The 23,971-nt window shown below is 44.5% G+C and overlaps 2 protein-coding genes across 11 annotated transcripts in view; one reads left to right on the forward strand and one right to left on the reverse strand.

The window, feature by feature from the left end:
• LIMS2 (LIM zinc finger domain containing 2) overlaps positions 1–7,362 on the forward strand; it is a 32,817-nt gene extending 25,455 nt beyond the window's left edge. For 2 of the 3 annotated variants that reach the window (XM_051625892.1, XM_051625890.1), the window contains exons 6-10: positions 81–231; positions 1,186–1,278; positions 2,125–2,173; positions 2,361–2,436; positions 3,468–7,362. In XM_051625892.1, coding sequence (XP_051481852.1) covers positions 81–231; positions 1,186–1,278; positions 2,125–2,173; positions 2,361–2,436; positions 3,468–3,615 — 517 coding nt within the window. In that variant the 3' untranslated portion in view covers positions 3,616–7,362. The remainder of the gene's footprint in view (positions 1–80; positions 232–1,185; positions 1,279–2,124; positions 2,174–2,360; positions 2,437–3,467) is intronic. The other variant, XM_051625891.1, reaches the window with a different exon arrangement.
• A 371-nt stretch (positions 7,363–7,733) lies between these two features.
• Positions 7,734–23,971, reverse strand: part of MYO7B (myosin VIIB) — a 59,968-nt gene continuing 43,730 nt past the window's right edge. For 6 of the 8 annotated variants that reach the window (XM_051625860.1, XM_051625859.1, XM_051625861.1 and 3 more), the window contains 13 exons: positions 23,389–23,516; positions 22,676–22,833; positions 21,615–21,768; positions 19,947–20,102; positions 16,541–16,646; positions 16,288–16,401; positions 14,659–14,746; positions 13,703–13,809; positions 13,064–13,249; positions 12,114–12,230; positions 11,377–11,460; positions 10,607–10,726; positions 7,734–9,198 (listed from right to left, as the gene is read on the reverse strand). In XM_051625860.1, coding sequence (XP_051481820.1) covers positions 9,115–9,198; positions 10,607–10,726; positions 11,377–11,460; positions 12,114–12,230; positions 13,064–13,249; positions 13,703–13,809; positions 14,659–14,746; positions 16,288–16,401; positions 16,541–16,646; positions 19,947–20,102; positions 21,615–21,768; positions 22,676–22,833; positions 23,389–23,516 — 1,602 coding nt within the window. In that variant the 3' untranslated portion in view covers positions 7,734–9,114. Of the gene's footprint in view, positions 9,199–10,606; positions 10,727–11,376; positions 11,461–12,113; positions 12,231–13,063; positions 13,250–13,686; positions 13,810–14,658; positions 14,747–16,287; positions 16,402–16,540; positions 16,647–19,946; positions 20,103–21,614; positions 21,769–22,675; positions 22,834–23,388; positions 23,517–23,971 lie in introns of those variants that run through there. The other 2 variants (XR_007890151.1, XM_051625862.1) reach the window with 2 other exon arrangements.

Below are 23,971 nucleotides of genomic sequence, written 5' to 3' on the forward strand. Positions count from 1 at the left end.
CTAATCTTCCAAACCTTTGTCTCAGGCATGACAGAGCTTCACTTGGTGCTCTTACTCCAGGGACCTGTTTGTGTTTTCAGGAAGGAACTGACTGCTGAGGCCCGGGAGCTGAAGGGAGAGCTGTACTGTCTGCCCTGCCACGACAAGATGGGCATCCCCATCTGCGGAGCGTGCCGCAGGCCCATCGAGGGGCGAGTGGTCAATGCCCTGGGGAAGCAGTGGCACGTGGAGGTGAGGCCCCCTGCATCTCACACTTCAGACAGAAAACAGTCACCCATGTTTCAGATTGCCCTTACCTTAGTGAGAGAACAACTTCAGCAGGGTCATCAGGGTTTTATAAGCAAGCTCTGCTTTCACAGCAGTAAGAATTTTAAAATGCCTGAGTTGCATAGCAAAGACTCTGGCAGAATTTGATTCACTGAACAGCATTTTCTTACTAATACGTTTACGTATTTACTATTATGTACTTGGATAAATCCTCTCCAACCCCAGTTGTTCATCACTGTTAGAATTCATGCTGTAGGCAGAGTCAGTGCAATTCGTGCTTTTTAGGCCTTTTCAGCTGATTTTTTCTTTAACTTTCAGCTGAGTTGTCACAGATGCTCCAAAGTTTTTTAGTGATTTTTGTTTTCAGTGACAGTTTTCAGTCTCCTCGGGGTAGAACTGAGAGAGATAATGCCGCTCATTTGAAGTGCATTCATACCATCCATGTTCTAGGTTGCTGTTTCTCTTCCCTGAAACAAGCAAGATAACAGTCTGCAGGTCTGTCAGTATAGACACGAGATGATTGCCCTTTCAGAAGGTTTCTAATTCTCTATCTAATTCTACCTATCTTTAATACAATTCTTCATTATTATAGTAGACTAAATATTTCCTCTTTTACTTCCATAAAGGTTTTCCTGTCTGAGTTTCATTAAAGCATTAAGTGGTAACAGTTTTAAACTGAAAGAGGGGAGATTTAGAGGAGGAAGAAATTCTTTAGTGTGAGGGTGGTGAGACCCTGGCCCAGGTTGCCCAGGGAAGCTGTGGCTGAACTGAATGAGCTTTGAGGTCCTTTCCAACTCAAACCATTCTATGATTTTATAAGTGTCTTGTATTGAGCCATGATTTGTAGCTAGGTAGGTTTTTCACTGGTGATGAAAAAGTCTCTTAGCCTGCCACTGAATGTTTTCTTTCCTTTTATAGCATTTTGTTTGTGCCAAGTGTGAGAAGCCATTCTTGGGGCACCGACACTATGAGAAAAAAGGACTGGCTTATTGTGAAACTCACTATAACCAGGTAAATTCTGCTTCTATACTGTAGGTACCTGCTCTGACTGGCAGATGGGATTTTTTGCATTTTACATAAGCAAAGCTATGCAGATTTTGCATAATCTGAATGTGTAGAGGCAATGCTATATTTAGAAATTAGTGAGATATAACAGAAAAAACAGGTTTTGTTGGTAGATGTGAAAAGTGATGCTGAAAACAGAACAGAAATGTCTGGGGGATGCTGATTTTTCTTTGTGCCATTGATAGAATAAAACACTGACCATGGGTTGTGATTAAAATCCCTGTAATTCTACTTGCATCCATGGACCTAAGATAAATGTTGTGCTGTCTAAAGCATAAGAAAAGGATGTTTCAAAAGCCAAGCAAAGTTTATTTTTTCTGTATAACTACTGAACAGCTACAAGTTTGGTATTTTCTTCTGTCAGATAATTTAAGTCTCTTTCTCTCATAACAGATAAGTGCTACTGTTTTGAAAGTAGCTCTAGGTTTTATTTTTATGTTGATAGTTAAGCAGCAGGAGATGTTTGTCTATAGAAAGCAGCAGACTCTACTGATCCTCTTTTCTCCAAATAGCCACATGTACAGGACTCTGAGCTCACATAACAGTGGTAGAGTGTAAGACATCGACAAAAAGGGTTTGTAGTGTTAGTGGTGTGAGATCCAAAGGGACACAGACTGTTTGGCAAGTGTATGAGAAGTTATTCAGAAGATTTAAATTGGTGTATTTGGGGGGCTACTGCAATGTCTGGGGATTCTTTGGTTGTTAGGATTTAATGTTCACACCAGCTGTGTGATTTGAGGAGCATGAGTGGTCAGTAACATGAGTTCCTGTTCTTATTATTTTGCTGTGCAGCTCTTTGGAGATGTCTGCTACAACTGCAGCCACGTGATCGAGGGAGATGGTAAGATTTGTTCTCTCCTTGTTCTGGGTTGCTGTCCTTGCTCCATTTGTTAGTGCAGCTGTTGCAGTCCCACAGTTGCAAGGCATCAGTGTTTCCTTTTCACATCTGGCCTCATTTGAATTTGGATACAAATCCAAATTCAAATAATCCGGCAGTTTCCTCTTACTTTGTGCTTTTGCTTTTGCAGTGGTATCAGCTCTTAACAAGGCCTGGTGTGTGAATTGCTTCTCCTGCTCCACCTGCAACATCAAGCTTACACTTAAGTAAGTCAGTGTTTCTATTTTGGATCATCAACTTAAAGAGGGGAGATTCAGGTTGGACATTAGGAAAAAGGTCTTTCCTGTGAGGGTGGTGAGACACTGGAACAGGTTGCCCAGGGAAGCTGTGGCTTCCCCATCCCTGGAGATGTTAAAGGCCAGGTTGGATGGGGCCTTGAGCAACCTGATCTAGTGGGAGGTGTCCCTGCCCATGGCAGAGAGTGGGACTGAATGAGCTTTAAGGTCACTTCCAACTCAAACCAGTCTATGATAGGATTATATCATACATTTGCCCCTAAGGCAGGGGATCGGCCCGCGAGAGCCGTCAGCCAGTGTCTCTCTGAGGGGCAGTATACCTTGTCTCTGTGGAGGAGGTGCTTATAATTCCACTGATTACAGAACTAAAAGGGAGCTGGGACTCAGAATCCTCTAGTTTCTTTTCCTTCATTCATCTGTTCTATAAGAAGGCTGGGTAAGAGGAGAACTCATTTAGCAGTACAGAGGGAAGGTTCTAAACTTCGAGTAGCTGACTGTTCTGAAATACCTGCAGCCTCCATGTCTCCTTACTCTGGATGCTCCCCTCAGTGCAATCTGTGATTGCATAGATTATGTTAATAAAATATTATGCTACTTACAAATATGTAGAAGAGAGACAGAAAGCAAAGCAATTCTACATTTCCTTTCTCAGGTTCAAACCTTTGTCCTACTATGTTGGGCTGGCCCCACTGGCCTTTTATATGAATTGTGAAGAGGACTTTGAAGTGACACTTCCATTCTACGATAATATGATTATTCTAGACTGTTACATAGAATATATAGCAAAATCTTGCTCCTTATTTGACTAACAGTACTAATGACCCTAGTTCCCTGTTAAGAGCCCAATCTCTGTACTTACATGACCAGATGAGGAGGTGAGTTGCTTTCTACATGCAGACAAACACAGACAGCAGCATTTATGTAGGTGCACAGAGACTGGATTTAGTAAAGCATATCTTTTCCAATAACATTTTGAGAGCCTGCTGTTCTTTGTGTTAAAGGAATAAGTTTGTGGAGTTTGACATGAAGCCTGTCTGCAAGAAGTGCTATGAGAAATTCCCTCTGGAGCTGAAGAAGCGCCTGAAGAAGCTGTCAGAGCTGGCATCCAAGAAGGCACATCCCAAAGCTCTGGATTTAAACTCTGCTTAAACAGGTCTGTCAGTTGACTGACTGCACTCTGACAGTCATGAGCTGCTGCTCACAGCAGCTGTTGATTACAGAGGCAAGTGAAACCAAAGATATGTAATACCTTCCCCTGTTTCTGGTAATGTAGCTTGCATTTTGACTAGACCTTTTCTCAAAAAAATGTCTATTAACACTGGCAGAAAGAGGAATATGATTTCTGCTTGAGCAATTTACAGGCTGGTTATTAATTTGCTAACAACTTCTTCTGCCTTTGTGGGATTGTACAGTCTTTCCTTCCTCAATTGAACTGTAGTTCTTTCTCCATTCCTCTGTAGTCTAAGGAATCTGGAAACAGTGGTTGAGTGTAGGGCTGGAGGAAATGTGGGATTTGCTCTTTTTCAGTTACAGTATAAAAAAAAATTATTCTTATCCTGACTGAAGACATTGTATATTTTTTTTTAATATATAGACAAGTTTTCTGAAAGCTGTCACTCTGCTACATCCAAATGTTCTGTTCTTTCTCCAGATTCCTACTGAGCATATAGGGATGCTGTAGAGTTGTTCTGCTTTGCAGGCTTACAGGGAAAGCCCAGGAACCAGCAGTTACGGCATCTGCACTGCCCACTTGTCAGGCTCAGGACTAATATTAAAAAGGCTGAAGATGCTTCCTTTGCTGATTTCTTGTTCAGCAGTAGGGAGATGTCCATTGTCAAGGCCATGTCAACCTCTTCAGAATAGCTGGGCTCTCCTTAAGGAGAAGGTGGCTATGGGAAACAAAGATTTTGTTAGAAGCTGACACTGTCATTTGCTCAGTTTGTTCTCTACTCCTACGGGCACTAGGGGGTAAACACAAAGCATGTCCTACCCACTGGCCAAGGTGACATTTCTTGAGGCAGTGTGGCTGGACCCTTCGTTATCCTTCTGGATTATGAAATCCAGTTGATTATATGGTACCAATGTAAGTTCTTCAGTTGCAGATCCAGTCCTTTATTTGCAAGGTGAATATTCATTCCTAGGTCACACTCCAGAAAGCCCAATTCAATGAAGAGATTTCTAATATTTATAGTTTGTGGCCTTCTGCAGGAAAAACCCAGGAAGTATTTTTCTTAAAACTTTCACCCAAATGAGAGTTTCCCATTATCTTTCTTCTTAAGACCTGAGTATACTTACAGAGAGAACCTCAAACATGAATCTGTGCATCTTAAGCTTCTGCTTTGTAGTTTTGCCTGTCACTGGTGAATTTCACTGCTCCTACAGTCTCTGCTACTACAACCCTAGGTGCTGAGAGATTTACTGATTTTGAACATTCTTGAAATTTCCTTATGGGTGTTCCTGAGACCACCTATCTGTTGGATAATCACAGTGATCTTCTGGGACAGCTGGAGGTGTCCCCTTATAGTGTCTTTTTCTGTATTTCAGCATGAAAATCCCTTTTCATGGGGAGCTGAAGACTGTGCCTGCCCTTTTGTGAGGTTGACAGGATGAAAAGCACTGAAGGACTGCTGTCCCTCCTGTGATTTCCATCTTCCAAAAAGTGGCTAGTTTAGTAGATCAAATGAGCACAGCAGCCAGGCCCAGGTACCAGCCTGCAGCCCCGGGTGGATTAGCTCGCAAGAAACTAAAGCCTCCTCGCTTCTTGTATGTATGAGCAGCAACTGAATTGGGGCAAAAATCTACCTCAAAATGTCCTCCCTGCTCAGATCTGCAGAATCAATGGCTGTTAATATGCTCACTGTAGCTACCACTCATGAAACTGCACAGGTGATGTGACAGCAGTGCTGCGAAAGCCCAGCTGATGATGTGCAGATGGGAATCCCATGTGTGAGACCATCTCTGATACCACTGGCTTTGCTAATTCCATTTCCTTCAGCTGCTTGGCTTTTTGTTGCTGTAAGTTACCACAAACTTTTAACTTGGGTATCCGCTGTAACACTGGTGAGGGGATAGGCTGTAATTTTAACAGGAGAGCTCTTCCATCCTCTGCTGAGCAATGTGCACTGTAGCTTGCACGAATAGTAGCAGCTTTTGTCACTGCTTTAGAAGAATGTCTGGTCACTGGCTGGCTGGTCATTGTGCTCCCACCAGCTTTTAAATGGTCTTTTAGCTAAGGGCACAAAGAACAGCATTGCTTTTGGTGCAAGAGGATGTGGCCACTGCAAAGACCCATTTGTAAGCCTATTCCTTGGCATTTTTTCACAGCAGAAGACACAAGGACTACTGACCTAGGTGCAGTTCAATCTGTTGTGTGGATTCAGGTCTGTTCCTATACTCCTAGTCACAGGCCATATCTAACACTAAATCTGGGCATGTGGTGGAGGAACACGCAGCCACATAGCTGCTGGTAGACATGGAACAGCTCTGTAACTAGTAGGCAACAGGTAATATTCTTTCAGTGGCCACTCTCAAGTTCAGCAATGGAAAATGCATGTATCTAGAGGCAAATGGAATTATGTTTGTGCTTTTGCAGGGGGAGATTTAGTGGGTGCTCTCACTTGGTCTCGTGTTAGAAATTCAGTTGACCAGCTTTGGTGGTCTTCAGTGTTCAAAGGACAGTTGATAAAATTCTCTTTAATAAGCTATTCAGTTCTCTAGGATTTGGATTCTGTCCTTTTGTTCAGAGCATTTCCTAAAATTAGTGGGGGAAAAGTCATTAGCAATCCCTGATGATCCCTGTATGACCAGAGGGTGATAGTCTCTTAGTATCTCTTAAATTATTAAATGTTCACAATTGTTTTTCTTACACTCCTGCTGCCCATAGCTTGCAATGTGCAGAGTGACAGTAGTGAATATTACTGATATACCTTTGGTGAGACAGTGGAATTGAAGGAATAGGAAAAATAACTATAAATACCTTAAATAAATGCATCTTACTCTGCTTTTTTGAGTCCACTTTTTACAAACTAAGTAGGATATAATGCAGACTTACAAATTCTCCTTAGTGTGTCAATAGGCTGACAGGTAGTTTGGAGTTGTTTTTAGTTTTTTTTCTTAATAAGTATAGGTCTCAGTCAGAAATAAGCTGCATGCTTTTTTCCATTGTTGTAAATAGACTGCTGGCCAAATTCTCCCAAGGTATCACACCACTGGAGAGTAGAGAATTTTCTCAAGGTTGAATTTGGCTCAGAAGTCTACACTTACTAAAAGGTGTTTGTCTCATATACATTTATAGTTTACATTGATATTTATACGTACTGAATTAAAATCACTAATATTCACTGAATACACTTGAAAATGGTTTTGCTTTTAGAAGCCACAGTATGTGAAGCTGGTTTGTATTCAAAGGGTATATTAATCACTTGCAATCTTTTTTTAGCAACCTATTCTGTTCTTTAGGGTTTGCATCCTGGTTTTTATTTTTACAGCAGTTGATGCAATGTAGGAAAATGCTGTTCAACCTCCTGGACAGAGTTTCTAGATGTCATTTGGTTTGTGTTAGGTGGTGTGTCTGACAGTTTTTTAAGCAGTGGTTGGATGGTTAAGGAATAGATTGCAGGCAAACATGTAATAAACGTGGTTGTACTAGTCTGTAAAGCACCATTAAGTGCTGAAGGTGGTATAGAAATAAGTAAAAATAAGTAAAATAAAGCAAAATAGGTAAAAATAAATAAAAGAATGAGCAGCTACTTGCCTTGGTTTAGGCCTCGATGAGTAGTGAGGGTTCTGCATCATGTAGAGCTCTCATCACACATTGCTTGTGATTGTGGGTTGACATGTTGTAATACTCTACTTTTTTATGTTCCTGAAATAAAGTTAACTGCAATACATTTAAAACCTTCATACACAAAAAACAAATGGAAAAATGTTGTCTATTGTCCAGAAAAAAAAAAAAAAAATCAAATAGATTTGCAATGCTGAGCCAGAGAGCAAAATGCAGCTGGAGGAGCTCAGAGGGTTGCCCAGATCTGATGTGCTGTGGTGGTGAATTCACATTCGTGCTGTTTCTATGGTGATGTGTTGGCTGCTGTGGGTGTGCAGAAAGGGTTGTCATCCTTTTAAAGACTGTGCTGTACAAGTTACCTTGTGTTTATCAGGAGTAGATGGGATGTTATGATCATTTACATGTTGTAGGGGATGTTTGGTAGGTTTAGGTTACACGGATCTGGAGCGAATATTCAAGTCTCTTCTTGAAGAAGACATTGTGGTTGATTTTCTGCAGTGTTTATTGAAAAACCATACAATACAGCTTGGCTGCAACATTTCTTTTTGTACAGGTAAAGTATTGAATGCTTCTCACAGCTAGTTAGATCAGACAAAACAACTAAAGTCATTAGCCTCACATTTCCATTGCCAGCAATGGACAGTACAGCAGGAATATCTAATTGCTTGCAAAAGGATCAACAAGCCTGGCACTCATTTTGATGCACAGAGTGGGGCTCTTCCCTGCCACCCATGTAGGAAACTCCCATTAGCGTCTGAATTTCACACGCATGGATCTGAGGAACAAGAGAACCATTGTGCATACATTGGCAAATTCGAGAGATCTAACAGCGCTGCTTCTCCAGCACTGCCAGATTGTGTCTCAAGGAACTTGGTGTAAATGCTTTAAGACATGTCCACGTTTCACTAGGAGCAAGGGAGGGTTTGCCATTCAGGAGAAGTACTTATTTTCTGATGGGGTAAGCATCTAGGCTTCTACCACCACAGGGCATATATGCTTTAACACTCTGGTTTCTATAGGACCAAAGTCTACAAAGGTCTGAGAGATGAACAAATGCTGACTCAATTTTTACCACTCAAAAGTGCCTGCTAAAGAGGAAATAGAAAATATGGGAGAAATTTAAGCTATTATTTTTGTCTCATGAATGAATGTCTGCATAACTTCAAGCTGAGAACATTTTTACAGATGAGAAAAGTCTCATTTCAGTCTGTTAGACTGAGTTATCTGATTCTGATTTGCGCTCAATAGCACATCTAGAACTTGAAATAGGAGCAACTGAGTAAAAGTAATGGATCAGTCTCATTTCAGAGTTTGTTTATGCTTCCTAGAAACTGCATAGTAGAAGGCAGTTGGTAGTTTCCAAGTGCAGTATAAAATGTGGAATAAAGAAAGCTATTTAATTTAACCATGGCAATGGTAAGCCAGTGGGCAGCATGAAAATTCAGCAGCACACAGGAATGACAGCTACATTCTGACAGAAACTGGCCGTCATGGTCTACTAGACCCTGCAGCACATAACCTAGTGATAGAAGGATGGAAGAATGGAGGAGGTTTTGAGTATCAGAAGAGGCTCTCATATTAGGTTTTCTCTACCTCCCACCCCATATTACATTAAAATCCAGCTAAACTTTATCTAAATCCAACATGTGAATGGAATTCTTATACTACAACTAAAAGTGTTACAGATATTTGAAAGCACATGCTCACTTGAGCTTCTTTTGTAGTATTTCAGCTACACAGTTCATTGTGTGTCACCAGGAAACTAATCATCAATATTATTATTATTTTTTACATGGCGTTTCTTCTGAGAGATGAAATTACAGGTAGTTTGGCACAGATACAGGTTTTGGGTTGTATTTCCACCCTCAGGCTGGGAGGTTCTTTTGCTTGTTCACAGCATTCATTAGCAGGTGTACATAGGATGTTAACAGGTCATCCATTTTGTAACCCTGTCAGAAAAGAAAATTAAGTCTCTCTAAGAGATCCAGAAGCAAAAATAACTACAATTTCCTCCCATTTTATCTTCTTCTTAGGTTATTCCTTGCACAAACATCTCTTCAACTCGTATCACTGTTTGGATAATTATTTATCTATTTCTCTCTGCTCTTTCCTTCATTACAGAGCGTAGCTCCCCTGTCTCCTTGTCAGTCATTCTGTGGATTGACACCTTGTACTTAACAATCCAAGTTTTTCTGTGAGAGAAGTTACCCTTAAATCACAGCATCACAGAACATGAGGGGTTGGAAGGGACCTCTGGAGATCCTTAGGTCCAAACCTCCTGCCAGTGCAGGTTCACCCAGTGCAGGTTGCACAGGATAGCATCCAGGTGGGTTTGGAATGTCTCCAGAGAAGGAGACTCCACAACCTCTCTGGGCAGCTTGTTCCAGTGCTCTATTACCCTCAAAGTAAAGAAGAACCTCCTAATGTTTTTGTATTATGCTTTTATGTTATTAAATTATTTAGAGCCACAAAAATGATTAATGATTAAAATGGAGTAGAACATCTCCCTTATGAGGAAAGGCTGAGGGAGCTGGGCCTCTTTAGCTTGGAGGAGAGGAGACTGAGGGGTGACCTCATCCATGTTTACAAATGTGTTAAGGGTGAGTATCTGGACGACAGAGCCAGGCTTTGTTCAGTGATGTCCAGTGATAGGACAAGGGGCAATGGGTGCAAACTGGAACATAGGAGGTTCCACGTAAACATCAGAAAAACTTCTTCACTGTGAGGGTGACAGAGCCCTGGGACAGGCTGCCCAGGGAGGCTGTGGAGTCTCCTTGGCTGGAGACATTCACTCATGTTCCTGTGTGATGTGCTCTAGGTGATCCTGCTCTGGCAGGGGCGTTGGACTAGATGAGCTTTCAAGGTCCCTTGCAACCCCTAAGATTCTGTGATTATCTTTACAAACTTACCTTTAAATACCAATACAGTGCTGCTTGTCTGAGCCAATGAACAATCTGAAACAAATTCTTAAAAAGGTGGTAGCACTCACTGATAAGTAAAAAAACCTTACAAAGATGGCACAACTACACAGATGGACCAAACCATGCAAGACAAAAAGCCTCCTATGTATTTTTCTGGCAATGTGCAGTCTTTTCTTAATCTCTCAGATAGAAAGAATTTTGTTGTATGGGGAGAATGTGGGAAATTACTGTTTTTCCTTGTGTCTGTGGCTAAGGGCTTTGCATCAGATGGCATTATATAGCACTGAACCAGTTGTAAAGAGCAGTTTTCTTGACAAAGCAAGGAAGGCTTTTTGTATCTGCACTGGTTTTAACATCTGTTTTGGCACTATTTTTTGGTAGCAATTCTGGATGTCAAAGAAAACGTAGGAATTTCTTGTGACAAAACTCTTCTTACCAGAGATGTCTCACATAAGATCCGATTTCCTCGTACCAGGTTCCCTATTGTCATGTGAAAGTATGTGCTCCCACTGCTCCAATTGGAGATTTTATTGAAGGGGTAGACTGTTAAAATATCCTGTAAGGGAAAAAAAACCCTGAACTATAGAACAATTCTCAAATGAAAACAGGCTGTGTTTTAAGAAAAGCTGTAGAGCCAGAGCATTCTTCTTCTTTCCCACTTCACTTACAAACATCCAGACCAGTGGTAATTAATCAATCACTCTAATGAGACTTCCTTTCATTGTATATTGATCTTTGCCTTAGCACACTGCCATTATAGTTACAATAATCTAAAACTCATTGGATATTTGTTTTCCAGGTAGTGGTATAGATAAATACTTTTGCCTGGGAACTGGGTAAGACCAGACTGGGTTAGTAAACACTGGTAAACACTGTCACTCCATCTGATGGTTTAGACAGCCTGGTTTCCTGCAAAGCATTTTCCTGAAGCTGGTTCCCTAGTGCACTCTCCATCCATCTGCATGTTCTTATCACTTTGCCCAGGTCCATAATAATTACCACTTCTTTTTGCAGAGATGCTCTACCTTGTTTCCAAGTAGAAACTGCAAAGATTATATTTAAGGCAATAACATTGTCTTCAGTTTCACACAGAAAACAAATAGAGGGACTCTATCCTCTCCTACCATCCAGGGAGGATGTCCTGTTGCTGTCCCTAAGTGAGCATAGTCAAATTAATCTTCCTTCCTCTTCAGAAGCAGCTGTTACCTTTGTCTTTTGATGGATCAGTGAGACTCCTTGCCTGTTGATTGCAATCAGCACAATCTCTGGGAAATTTGGCTCCGAGGTTTGCTACAAACAAGCAACAGAGCAATATGAGCAGAAAATGAAGAAATTATTCCTGTCAGGTGCACAGTAACCTAACAGTGTCCATTGCTGCTGCTTTACCAAATAAACACTGAAACATAATGCTCATATATTATGTAACTATTGCTAAGGATGATGTTTTTGGCCATATATTGATTACTTGAGAAGCAGCTGCATCAAAGCAGAATCAGGTCCATTATTTCCTAGGCTATCTGACAACGAGCTTCATGGCTGGTTGCAAACCAGTGAAGAGCCTAGTGAGGAGAAATTAAAGGTTCCAAATGGGGAATGATTCAGGGCGGGGGGGGGGGGGGCATCCACTGCAGAAAGAGAGGATTAGGACAGTTCTGTTCTGAGGGAAGAGTCCTCAGACATACAAAATTTGGCAGTATTTTGTTGTGGAGAACAATGACAGAACAACCTATGTAACTAAAAGCCCTCCATCTACTACCTACTTGTAGTATTAGGTAGTACAGCTGGAACAACAACATAGCCAGTCAATAAACAGGGGTAGTTCAGAATGGATAAAGAACCCATCTTCCCACATTCAAGGAACTGAGTTTTCCTCAGCAGATAATGGGAATTCTAGTCAGTCCATATGTGCCACCAAAGCCATTCATGCAAATCTTGAAACCTACCTTCACCTCAAAGAAGGCTGACCCAAATGTTGGCCACCGGTGTATCAATTTCAAGAAGGCAATCTTGGCCTCGTCCACGGTTTTTCCTTCATGTTTGCTGTATGCTGCAATAATGTTCTGTTTAGAAACAAGGACACAAAGTCTATTCAGTTGGAGACAGGCAGGTTTCCCACGTCCAGCACTGGCACTGAAGACAACATTCTGATTGCCAAGACCAGCCTTTTGCCCACAGCAACAGAAGACAGTGAAAATGAAACCAGCCTTCCATGCCATGGGGCCAAGTGGACCCAGAACCCTCCCAGGGTTCCCAACTAATATGTTGGGTGAAGGAAGTCCAGGAGCCCAAGGGAATAGACTTCAGGGCAGAAGGACAATATGGGAGGAAACAAAACTCAGGAAGCCAGTGTCCAACACCCACAACCACGTAGCACACTTTCTGCTGAAACGTGTTGGGTGAATTTTCCTTCTGTGTTTGAAATAGTGTCCTGTGTCTTCCTCAGTGGACTAAGTGATCAGTACCTGCTGAAACTTCTTTGCTTTTTGGTGGATAGAAGGGCCTTTTTCTGTGAGTAACATGCACACAGTGCAGGGTGACTGATTTGCTGGCCAAATTATGACATTTTTAGGACATCTTTTCCATTTCTCTACAAGATACTCAAATTCCCAATCCCATCACTGGCTTTCCTATCTCTAACTCTTCTTCCAGACTCTGAAAATAGATTAGTATCTCTAAGAAAGATATACAAATCAGTGGTCCAGGCCTGCAGGTATCTCTCAGAGCTTTGGTAGAGAGGATACAAAGGATGCATTGTAAGAGGCAAAACAGCAACATCCAGTAGCATCCCTCAGTCATGCTTTCAAAGACTGCCAGATCAAAAATGTGTCCATCTCTGTCTTCTCTCATAAAGCTCTGTCAAAGTCACATGATTAATGAAAGCTGATGTTCTTACCTTCTTCCACTCATCTGGTGAGATTGCTCGGAGTAAATTGTCTGGCACCAGCTCCTTCAGGAATTTGGGGATGGTTGCCAGCTGCGTGCGGTCGTTGTTGAAGCGCACTTTATAAATCAGCCCTGCCAGCTGGACAGCTTCATCCTTGGAACACTTGTGGTAGCCTCTGAGGTACTTGGGCAACTCCTGGAAGAAACCAGCTCTGAATTCAGACAGAATAGGCTGAAGCAAACACTGACTTATGCATGCTAAATCTGTGGTTGGGATGTGAGTCTCACCAAACACAGTCCAAAGGCATCCCAGGAACTTTTGACTCCTTCTGGAGGTTCTCCGGATGATCTTTAAAGGTCCTCTCCAGCCCAAACCATGTTATGATTCTCCATAGAATTACAGAGTAAGATGAGCACCTCCAGGGAGCAATTAGATTAGGGAGCTGTGCTCCTAATTTAAGTAATAGAGCTAAGGTGTGAACACTGTGAGAAACAAATCTGCTCCTGAGGCTGAGCCGTGCCCTCTAGAGACTCTACAATGCGGGCCTTGGTGAGGGGGACAGCAGCATTCCAGAAGGCTTCCTTTCTCATGGGTATTTCTTGGATCAGATTGCCTGCTGTTATATTTATGCTTTAGGGAGCTGCTTACCTGGTGGTAATGGAAAATGGAATCAGCTTTCAGGTCCTTCCCAGGAGTTACATTCAGCCACAGTTTTCTCATGAAGTACACCTGGTAAGCCACAGACAGAGCAGCCCCTAAGGAAACACCACCTGGTTAGTGTTCTCTGTAGCACTGCAGAGCTCTGCAGTTTTTAAATGGCTTGTAAGTTTCTTATGCAATGTAATTGTGGTTTTAATAGTAACAAACATTACAAAAAAAAATAAAATATATATTTTACATTACTGAGAAAGTGATTGGTTGTCAGTTACTGGGCACTGATCCTGCAGTGATCTAAGTGATCTTCCTCCTCTAGAGCAGAGAGAGGCTGCCAGCAGTAGGAGTGTTGGTTGTTTCTTGGTGCTCATGGCAGCTGCTTCCAGTTTTCAGCACAGCTGAGTTCTGTGGTGCTGATGCACATGCCTTCCCTGATAGCTAATTTACAAAGCTGGATTGGGATTTAGCACCCTCACATCTTTCTACCTGTTATCCATGAGAGTGAAGTGCAAAGAATTGCTGTAATTAGGGTTATACTGTTTTATTCTGACAAGTGTTCCCCTGGCAACACAACTTGTGCTTTGGTATCACCAGGTAATAATCTGTTGACCCATGTGGGCTGATACCTGGTGATGCATGAGCCTTGGACTGTAACAAGGATCATGTCTAACTCGTGTGCTTCGGATGCAACAGGTCAAAAAAGATCTTTGGTACCAATTTAAAATTTCTGGAGAGATCCCCCCACATAGATGTTGTGATGTTTCTGAAAGCCAGTGCTTGGCTGCAGCAGGTCACTGGATCTCATTGCTGGTGCAGGCAGTAACCAAAAATGATCAAGGCTCTGCCACACACTTCCCAAGATGGAGTGAATCCTACTGGTTACATGTGCTGTTTCCCCAGTTCAACACAGCATCTCGTGCAGCTTCTTGTGATGCTGGCATCCTCCTTACCATCTTTCCCTGGTTTGTTTCTCCTGTTCCAGTCTGTCACCTGCCTTAGTGAATCAAAGAAGTAGTCTGCTTCATTCTGACTGATCACCTGGAGAGGCCAAGCAATGAAGAGTGATTAGCAGATAATGTATAATACTGCCTGTGTGTTCTGATTTAGTTTGGTGGGTTTTTTGGTAGCTGGGGAAGGGCCCCAAGGGGCTGAGAAGCTGCCCCTGCTCCAAACCAGCCAAGGAGCCATTGGAGGGACAATAGATGTGCCTCAGCAATTAACATACAAAAGACTCAACACCTGGGCATAGAAGCACTTAAGGGAGAAGAGCTGTGCAGGGGAAGGAAAGTGGTGCTGGTGGTTGGTGAGGAAGAAGGGGAGGAAGGTGCCCAAGCAGAAGTTTCCCTGCAGCCCATGGTGAGATGGCAGCTGTGCCCCTGCACTCGTGGAGGAACGTGGTGGAACATTCTCTGGGGTCGCGAGGAGGGGTGAACTTGGCCAGTGGACTTGGATTTTGTGGCCAGAGGATTTGCTGCCAGTGGGCTGGGATGGTGCAGCTGTGGAAGCCCCCGGGCAGGGGAGGTGCCTGTTCCCGAAGCCCCCGTGACTCTGGGCAGCGCTGGAGCAGCTCCGGGGCTGGTGGGAAGGGCTGATGGAGCAGAGGTTGGTGGAGGACTCTGCCATGGGAGGGACCCGTGGGGAAGCAGGGCAGGACTGTGAGGAATCCTTCTACCTGAGGAGGAAGGAGCAGCAGGAACCACCAGCCTGTGAACTGACTCTAAACCCCATCCCCCTGTGCTGCTGGGGGGAAGGAGGGAGAGAAACTGGGAACAAAGTGATTTGGGCCCGGAAAGAAGGGAGGGGAGGGGTAACATATGCAAGCCCTGCTCTGTGTGTTGTGTGTGCCCTGTGTGTGTTTGATTAGTGTGTAATTCAATTATTATTTTTTCCCCAAGTCGAGTGTGTTTTGCCCGGGATCTTAATTGGTGAAGAACCCTCCTTGTCCTTTGTCTGAACTCATGAGTTTTGTCCTCCTCATCCCAGAGTGTGTGTGTGTGGGGAGCTGAGTGAGTGGCCATGTGGCTGTTCCTTTGTTGTCCTGTTGTCCCGAACCACAACACCATGCCACCATACCCAGCTATCAGGCTGAATTTTCTTTCCCTGGCTACAGTGAGCACAATTACGGCAGAAAAAACAAAGGCAAGAGAAAAGAAGTAGAGAAATAGGAGAAGGAAGGCTCAAGTTATTTTACATTGCATGTGGGGATTTTTATTGGACCTTCTGTGGCTTTTTTTCTTTCCAACCTGCTTATTGAAGTCAAGCTGAAGATGTCTCCCTTATTCCTAGCCTTCTCCTCTTTGTAAAACATTGGCACAATCAGAAACTCTGCTTGGACTCAGTGCTGCCTTTGCCTTGATTGCAGTTCCAGAGAAGGGGCATCTCAGCAAGGCAGCCCAGCTGCTGCTCAGACAAGGCAAGCTGCTGAGAAGCTAGGGAGCAATCAACTGGTGCTGATCAGCCACCAGTCTCCTCTCACTAGTGGGATCTGTACAATTGCAGGACACCTGGGCAAAGCCTTGGCTTGATACATGGTTGTTTCTGTGGTCTGGTAAATGAAGGGAGACCTCGAGAAGAGTTACCTTGTCTGCAATCTTCACAAAGAGGCTGAAACCTTCCCAGGAACTCAGCTGCAATTTGGAAGCAATGTTCTGACACAGGGCCCGAACTTTGGTGTTTGTTCCCACATTAAATGTCTGTGAGACAACAAGACTTTTGTTACACAGAGGAGAGGAAGAATTGAGAACACTGCATATCTTGCAGTGTGCTCCTGCATGAACAAATACATCGAGGCTGAGACAATAGCCAAGGCTGGGACAATAAGTACATTCTCACCTGTTCTGTTTCATTGGGGAAACAAATCTTGTGTGAAATCTTCGTATTGTTCTGTAAGATGGCCTCAACTTCCACAGGGTGAGGTGCCCACTTCCTGGAGCCACTCCTGGAAAATGCCACCACCATCATGAGAGATCAGTGCTGGATGTTTAATCTTTAAGGAGTTGGACAACAGCATTCCATCTGAACAACACACTCCATCCAAAATGTGCTGTGTTGTAGGATGGGGTGGGCTCCAATGGGCCTTTACCCCAGTGCAAATTCAATGCATTAGTAGCAAGACACTGAGCATCATACTACCCTGTGTATTAAACCTCTGCTCTACTCCTCAAGGAGGCTGCATGAACAAGGCACCTTCCTAGCCAGTACCATTACCCCTTCTATGTATTCAGCAACACTTTTCCTCACAGTTATTGAAGAGTGAAGATAATGGCCACAAGGAGAAATATACTTATCCTTGCATCAGGGAAAAGCTGTGTGGACCTGGCCCACTCCAGCATCTACTCCTGGACTTGCAGCAGAGGGAGGCCACAGGAGATCAAGGAAGTGCAGCAGCTTGGCTGGAGGCACAGGGCCATCTCTCCTTGCAGCCTCAGCTAGAAATTAATTGCCAAGGTAGGATCTGCTGAACACCCATCAGGGTTCTTGCTGGTTCCCTGTCCAGGAGTCTGGGGATGAAGTTTTCTTTATGAAGAAAAAGGTTTACCCAAGGGCTCAGCTGGCTTCCACTCCACGTTTTGTAGGTCAGTCCTTTGAGCTGCCTGCTCTCCCCTTTCCAAAGACAGCAGGTTACTTAAAAGGGAGAAGTTGGGCTAGATGGTCATTTTAGGTCCCTTCCAACTGAAATATTCTATTCTACTCTACTCTATGTAGGTGCAGGTTTAATTTTAGGAGAATAAATGTTCTTAGAGAACGTTTGTCTTTGTTCCTCATCCAGTCCCCCTGTGGCTCCAGATCTGGGGCAGTTTAGCAGACAGAATTATTCTCCCTAAGAGCCCATTCTGCTTTCCCTTCCCTGTTTCCCCACTCTGAAGACACTCTGTACAGCACAACAGGGATTAGAGCATGAATAGCACATCATACAGGGAGGCAGGAAATTTTCTGTCTTCTCCATGGAGAAAAACAATGAAGAGCATTTCCCAATGTGCATTTTTTTAGGCACTTCAAAGGCAAGTTCAATGTGCAGTGATATTTCCCCAGTAGTGCCAAAGCACACATTGCAAGGGACACAGCCCCTGTTTCAGCATTCCCCTCCAGTCTGACCCACAGTGCTCCCAGACCAAACACAGGACCCAGCCTGATGGAAGGGGGAGGATGGAGGAGCTGAGGAGGACACTGGGGAGCTTCCCCTCTGAAGTCATCTGGTCCACGCAGGTGGTAACTCAGAGCAGCATCAAAAGGGAGAAGGCTGGGGTTTACCCTGGTGACACAGCACTGTTCACAAGCATGGACTTGAGAGGTGGGCCCATCCCCACCTCATGAAGTTCAATAAGGCCAAGTGCAAGATCCTGCCCCGGGGTTGGTGCAGCATCCAGGCTGGGGGCAGAATGGCTGGAGGGCAGCCCTGAGGAGAAGGATTTGGGGGTGGGAGGAAATGAGAAGCTCGACATGAGCCACCAGTGAGCGCTGGAGCCCAGAGGCCAGTTGTGTCCTGGGCTGCATCAAAAGAAGTGTGGCCAGCAGGGCCAGGAGGGGGTTCTGCCCCTCTGCTCTGCTCTGGTGAGGCCCCACCTGGAGTGCTGAGTCTGGCTCTGGCCAGGAGCCAGGAGGCCTTGGCACAGGAGAGACATGGAGCTGTTGGAGAGGGTCCAGAGGAGGCCACAGAGATGATCCAAGGGCTGGAGCAGCTCTGCTCTGGAGACAGGCTGAGAGAGTTGGGGCTGTTCAGCCTGGAGAAGAGAAGGCTCTGGGGGGACCTTAGAGCACCTTCCAGTGCCTGAAGGGGCTCCAGGAAAGCTGGGGAGGGGCTTGGGACAAGGGCAGGGAGTGAGAGGATGAGGGGGAATGGATTAAACTGAAGGAGGGGAGATTTAGGTGAGACATCAGGGAGAAATTCTTCACCATGAGGGTAGGAAGGCACTGGCACAGGGTGCCCAGGGAAGTTGTGGAAGCCCCATCCCTGGAGTGTTCAAGGCCAGGTTGGATGAGGTTTTGTGCAGCCTGGTCTGGTGGGAGGTGTCCCTGTTCATAGCAGGGAGGTTGGAACCTGGTGATCTTTAAGGTCCCTTTCCAACCTTCACCATTCTGTGGTTCCATGTGTGCAGCTCTGTACTACTGAGTCAAACTCAAGACTCATCCTCAGGCATAATGACCTGCTGCCTCACCAAAGGAAAACCAAGGGCAGGACCTTGTGAGTGACAGCTCAGGATTTCATTTCAATCTTCCTGCCCTTCAGCATGTTTGAAATACTCAGCTCTGGGGGTCTGGTGATTACGTGTGATGCTGAACTTTGAAAAACATTGCTAACTCTGTGAAAGAAAAAAGTGAATCTGTGAGGCTGACCTCTCCTGGCACTTCAAAATGTCTGTAAGATAATTTAAAATAACCATCATTTAAATAAAAAGGATGTAAAGAGAGGAAGGAAGGGAAGAGTCTCAATATTTTAGCCCTTGTGATTTTTTAGCACCAGTGGTTGCAAAGCTCCATGGTGGAGAAGGACCAGGGGGTGCTGGTTGACAGCAGCTGAACATGAGCCAGTAGCATGTCCAGGTGACCAAGAAGGCCAACATCCTGGCCTGCATCAGGAATGGTGTGGCCAGCAGGAGTAGAGAAGTGATGGTGCCCCTGTGCTGGACACTGGTGAGGCTACACCTCGAGTCCTGCGTGCAGTTCTGGGCCTCTCACTACAAGAAGGTTGTCAAGTTGCTGGAGCTTGTCCAGAGAAGCTACCAAGCTGGTGAAAGGTCTGGAGAATAAGCCCTATGAGGAGAGGCTGAGGGAACTGGGATTGTTTAGTTTGAAGAAGTGGAGGCTGAGAGGAGATCTCATTGCTCTCTACAACTGTCTGAAAGGAGGTTGTAGGGAGGTGGGAACTGGCCTCTTCTCCCAAGTGAACAATGACAGGAGGAGAGGAAGTAGCCTGAAGCTGCACCAGGAGAGGTTTAGATTGGATATTAGAAGTAATTTCTATACCCAGAGAGTGGTTGGACACTAGAACAGGCTGCCCAGAGAGGTGGTGGAGTCACCATCCCTGGAAATTTTTAAACATTTTGGAAATGTTTAAAAGAAATACAGATATAGTGCTTAGCCACATGATTTAAGCACTGAATAGGTAAATTAGGTTATGGTAGGGGGATTTAGTTGATGGTTGGACTTGATGATCTTCAAGGTCCCTTCCAAACAGGATGATTCTATGATTCATGACTTTTGCCCAGTTTGGGCTGGCTATGTGCCAGATCATATTTACCTCATCACTGTCTGAATCCTCCGACTGCATTCCAGGGCCAGTGTCTCTTTCTGATGTGTCTCCATGAACTTTTGGGCATGTTTCAGCAGTGACTTGCTGGGTGGGAACAGGCCAGTGCAGAGCCAAAGGAGCTGCCAGCCCTTGGTCACACTGTACCTGTGAACACAAAGCAAACAGTTTAACCACACACAATATTTGTCTGACCACACACCAGCTACAGGAAAGGGAAGCACAATCCCATCGTGGGGTGTTGTGCCAGTCAGCAGGGAGCTGTAGATCAGCAGAGCCTTCTCACAAGAGCTGCAGCCTCTTCCTGTGCAACAGTCACAGGCTGAATGCAAAGATGCTGCTCATAAATATTCATGACAGTTGCAAATCTCATTAATAAATATAAGCTCTAGTTTAACAGTCATCTTGGCAGCAATGATCCATGGCCATTCACTTGGAAAGCCGTCAGTTTGCTGTTCAAGCTCTTATTTCTTTGGATTGTGCTTTATCAGCTGTTTGTATTCACCTGCTCTCTGGGCTTGCCAGTTGCTCCCAGCACCTGCACTTTGCTTGTAACTGACTTGCCCTTACTGGTGCTCCTGCTCTGAAAAGTGACATTGCGTCATGAGGTAGTTACAGTTCTAAAAAACTCCAAGTCTGTACAGTTTTCAGGCAGAAAGCCGTTCCTCCAGCCCCTGGACCTGTGAAATCTGCCAATCAAGTCTCTCCTGGCTTTTCATCCCTAGGCAGCAGGGAAGGCTCTGCAGCCAGGAGGTCAGTCAGCCTTCAAAACCAGGAGCAGAACCCACTTCAGCTGTGTCACAGGGACCACCCTGCAAGGCCAAATGGTGCACAGTGGGTTTGGCTGGGAAAGCCAGCAGGTTTGCCTCTGAATGGGCACCAGACTGCTGAATAGAGAGGTCCTGGCTTCTTTCTTCCCATTTAGTTGCCTAATTTTGCAGATGAAGACACACTATTTTAATCCCATTTATACTCTACAGATCAGTGGTGTTTGTGCCTCTGTGAGAGCGTGACATGGTTCACAGGGCAGTAGCCTGGGAAGGGTGAAAGATTTGTTATGCTGGTTGTTCTCATGAAAATAATATGGAAATAACCACCTTTCAAGCATTGTTCTTCCACATCAGTGAGCCCTGTCGAAATAGTGAATGACCCACTGAACTAAATTGGTGAGAGTACATCAGGCATAGCACTGGCACTATGGTTACAGACTGTGCATTAAATAGCCTACAGGATTCACTGCACACTCAGAAATTTACCATTTAATAGTTACATACATGCTAAAAGTTCCACTAAATTTAATATCTGTGGAGCAGTAAGAAGGAAAATAAACGACCAGTAGCTCCTTCTCTAACTTTTGCAGTGACACACTGCAGCTAGAAACAGACAAACCATTCCATTCTTCATAATTAGTATTATTTTAAGCTTCTTTTTGCAGTTCAGTTCTCCTGCAAGTTGGTCAAATTCTCATTTTAGGGGTGTGGATGCAAAACAGCAGCTTGTTTCAGCAACTTATCCATGTATTGGGGCCTGTATAACCAACCTGCTCTGCAAGCCAGTTGTGTAACCTAGTTAATTTAACTACTTCAGAGTATTGGTGGGAAATGATCTAATGTGATCTACATGCTTTATATATATATCTACATGTCCCCAGGTCAGTACCTGTTTCTGTTCTCCGTCAGTTGCTTCATAATCTGACAGTAAATCTCATCCCGCAGGACTTCCTCCTGCATAGCTGCAACAAATATCTGGTCAGTGACCTCCACAGAGGAGTGTGCCTGCTTTGAGGGATAGTCCCCCATGAATTTCATGATGGGTGAATGTCTTGTCAAGGGCAAAAGCGGGAAAAGTTTGGAAGGTATGTTTTATGAAGACAGACTGAGGGAGTTGGGGTTACTCAGTCTGGAGAAAAGGAGGCTCTGAGGAGACTTTTTTGTGGCCTTCCAGTATCTGAAGGGGGCCTACAAGAGAGCTGGGGAGCGACTTTATAGGACATCGAGTAGTGGTAGAACTAGGGTGAATGGATCAAAACTAGAGGTGGGTAGATTCAGATTAGACATTAGGAAGAAGTTCTTCACCATGTGGGTGGTGAGACCCTGGCCCAGGTTGCCCAGGGAAGCTGTGGCTGCCCCATCCCTGGCAGTGTTGAAGGGCAGGTTGGATGGGGCTTGGAGCAACCTGGGCTGGTGGGAGGTGTCCCTGCCCATGCAGAGGGATTTAGAACTAGATGATCTTTAGTGTCGCTTCCAACCCAAACCATTCTATGATTCTATAAGGTAAATGGGAAGTCTCACCTGCATCTTAACATATCACTGACCATTGAAGTCTCAGTTGCAAATTCTGGGAGGAGGGTGTGGAACATATTCCCTGCCTGTCTCCTGCTCCCTTTCCCTGTGCAGCAGTCACTGCTTCGCTGCAATTTGTGCAGCACTAGCTGCCTGCTCTGGTCATCTGCCCTAAATCTCACTTCTTCCTGAAGCCATTAAGAGATCAAGTGAGCCATCAGGAGTTGTGGAGCTTTGGGAGGGAATAGAAACTTTTCCTCTGTAGACAAAGGAAGCAAGGCTAAGTCATGGAGAGCTGGATACTCCCCACCTTCATGTAAATGTATCTCCCATACTCTGGATGTGGGATTATCCCAGTGGAGATGAGTTCAGAGGATGTTGCTAGCTCTTCCTTCCCCTGAGTGCCCTCAGGCCTCCAGGAGAAGAGTGAAAGGATATCAATGAAGGCCTGACATGCCAAGTCCCGAAGATCAGGGTCTGTGCACGCTGCCTTCAGCAGGGGCTGCTTCAAGGGCTCCTTAGAGTGTGCCCACAGCTGACTGCGCCCGCGGGACTTCTGGAGAACTGCTTTGCTGATGGATTCCTTCTCAGGAGTCCTGAGTGAAGACAAGTGCAGGCAACACAAAATTACTGGGCCAGTATTGCTATGAACATAGGAGGTCAGACTTTACCTCTAGGCATGTTCTTTCCTAAGGCAGTGAGTGTGTACCTCCTTTGATTATGCAGGTCAACAAGAACAGGAAAATGTAGTTTCTTGTAGATCCAGAGGGGGTAAGGCTTGCAAAAAGAGAGGTTCTAGAAGACTAATTTTTCCCTTAATGTCCAAGGCCTGGGATGTTGCGTATCCTTCCTACTGGTAAGTGTAGAAGAAAGGGTGAGAAGTAAGAACAAGGCCTGCTGGAAAGAATTAAGTCCAGGTGTGGTTCTTCTACTATTCACTTCTACAAATGCACTTTGCATTTCTGCAGACAAAAGATACAAGCAGGCCACATAGCAGAATCTCTGCACATCCAGTCACACAATTACAGGGAGCTAAGAGAAGAATCCCAGTCAGAAATGGGAGATGCTGTTACTTCCTAGGCTTTAAGCATCACTGAAGAGCAATCAGAACCTTTTTAGGGCAGGCACACACTACACAGAGAGAGCCTCACCTGAAGTGTTCATAGGAAAACTCCTCCAAGGTGTAAGGCTTCATTCTGAGATCCTCTTCATCAGGTTCGTCCACATAGGACTTCTGTGAAGCTGTCCTCCTCTGGTCTGGAGACATCATCAGCAAACTCTGGAATGACACAGCATGTAGAGATGTCACATGGACATAGGTCTCTGCACATATTGTCAGGTGTTACTGGGCACATACACGCAAATGGTGTGTACTGAGCTGGAGTTCTCTGTGCTGTAGAAGAGCTTCTGTCCTCTAAGCAGCATCTTTCAGAGACTCGGGAAATACTTTGGATTAGGAGACTCAAGCAAGTAATTTCCAGACACCCAATAGCAGTAGCCACTAAAATGTGTGTTATTATCCAAAGCAATACACTTGTTAGAAGTGGACCTGCTAACCACTGGTGTGTTTTTCCACAACTTTTTTAGCTTTTTACTTGCCAGCACCCCATCCAATATACTGAGTCTCCAAAATTGAAGACAGAATTGTTAGCAGAGTGAGTGGTCAGTTGAAAACCTTGTGTTGACTCCCCCTCCAAGGCTATATTCTTTGAAAGCAACCTGTGCACTTGGAGC

This window comes from Apus apus, chromosome 8 (genome assembly GCF_020740795.1).
Source record: "Apus apus isolate bApuApu2 chromosome 8, bApuApu2.pri.cur, whole genome shotgun sequence".
In the NCBI taxonomy this organism is placed as follows: domain Eukaryota; kingdom Metazoa; phylum Chordata; class Aves; order Apodiformes; family Apodidae; genus Apus; species Apus apus.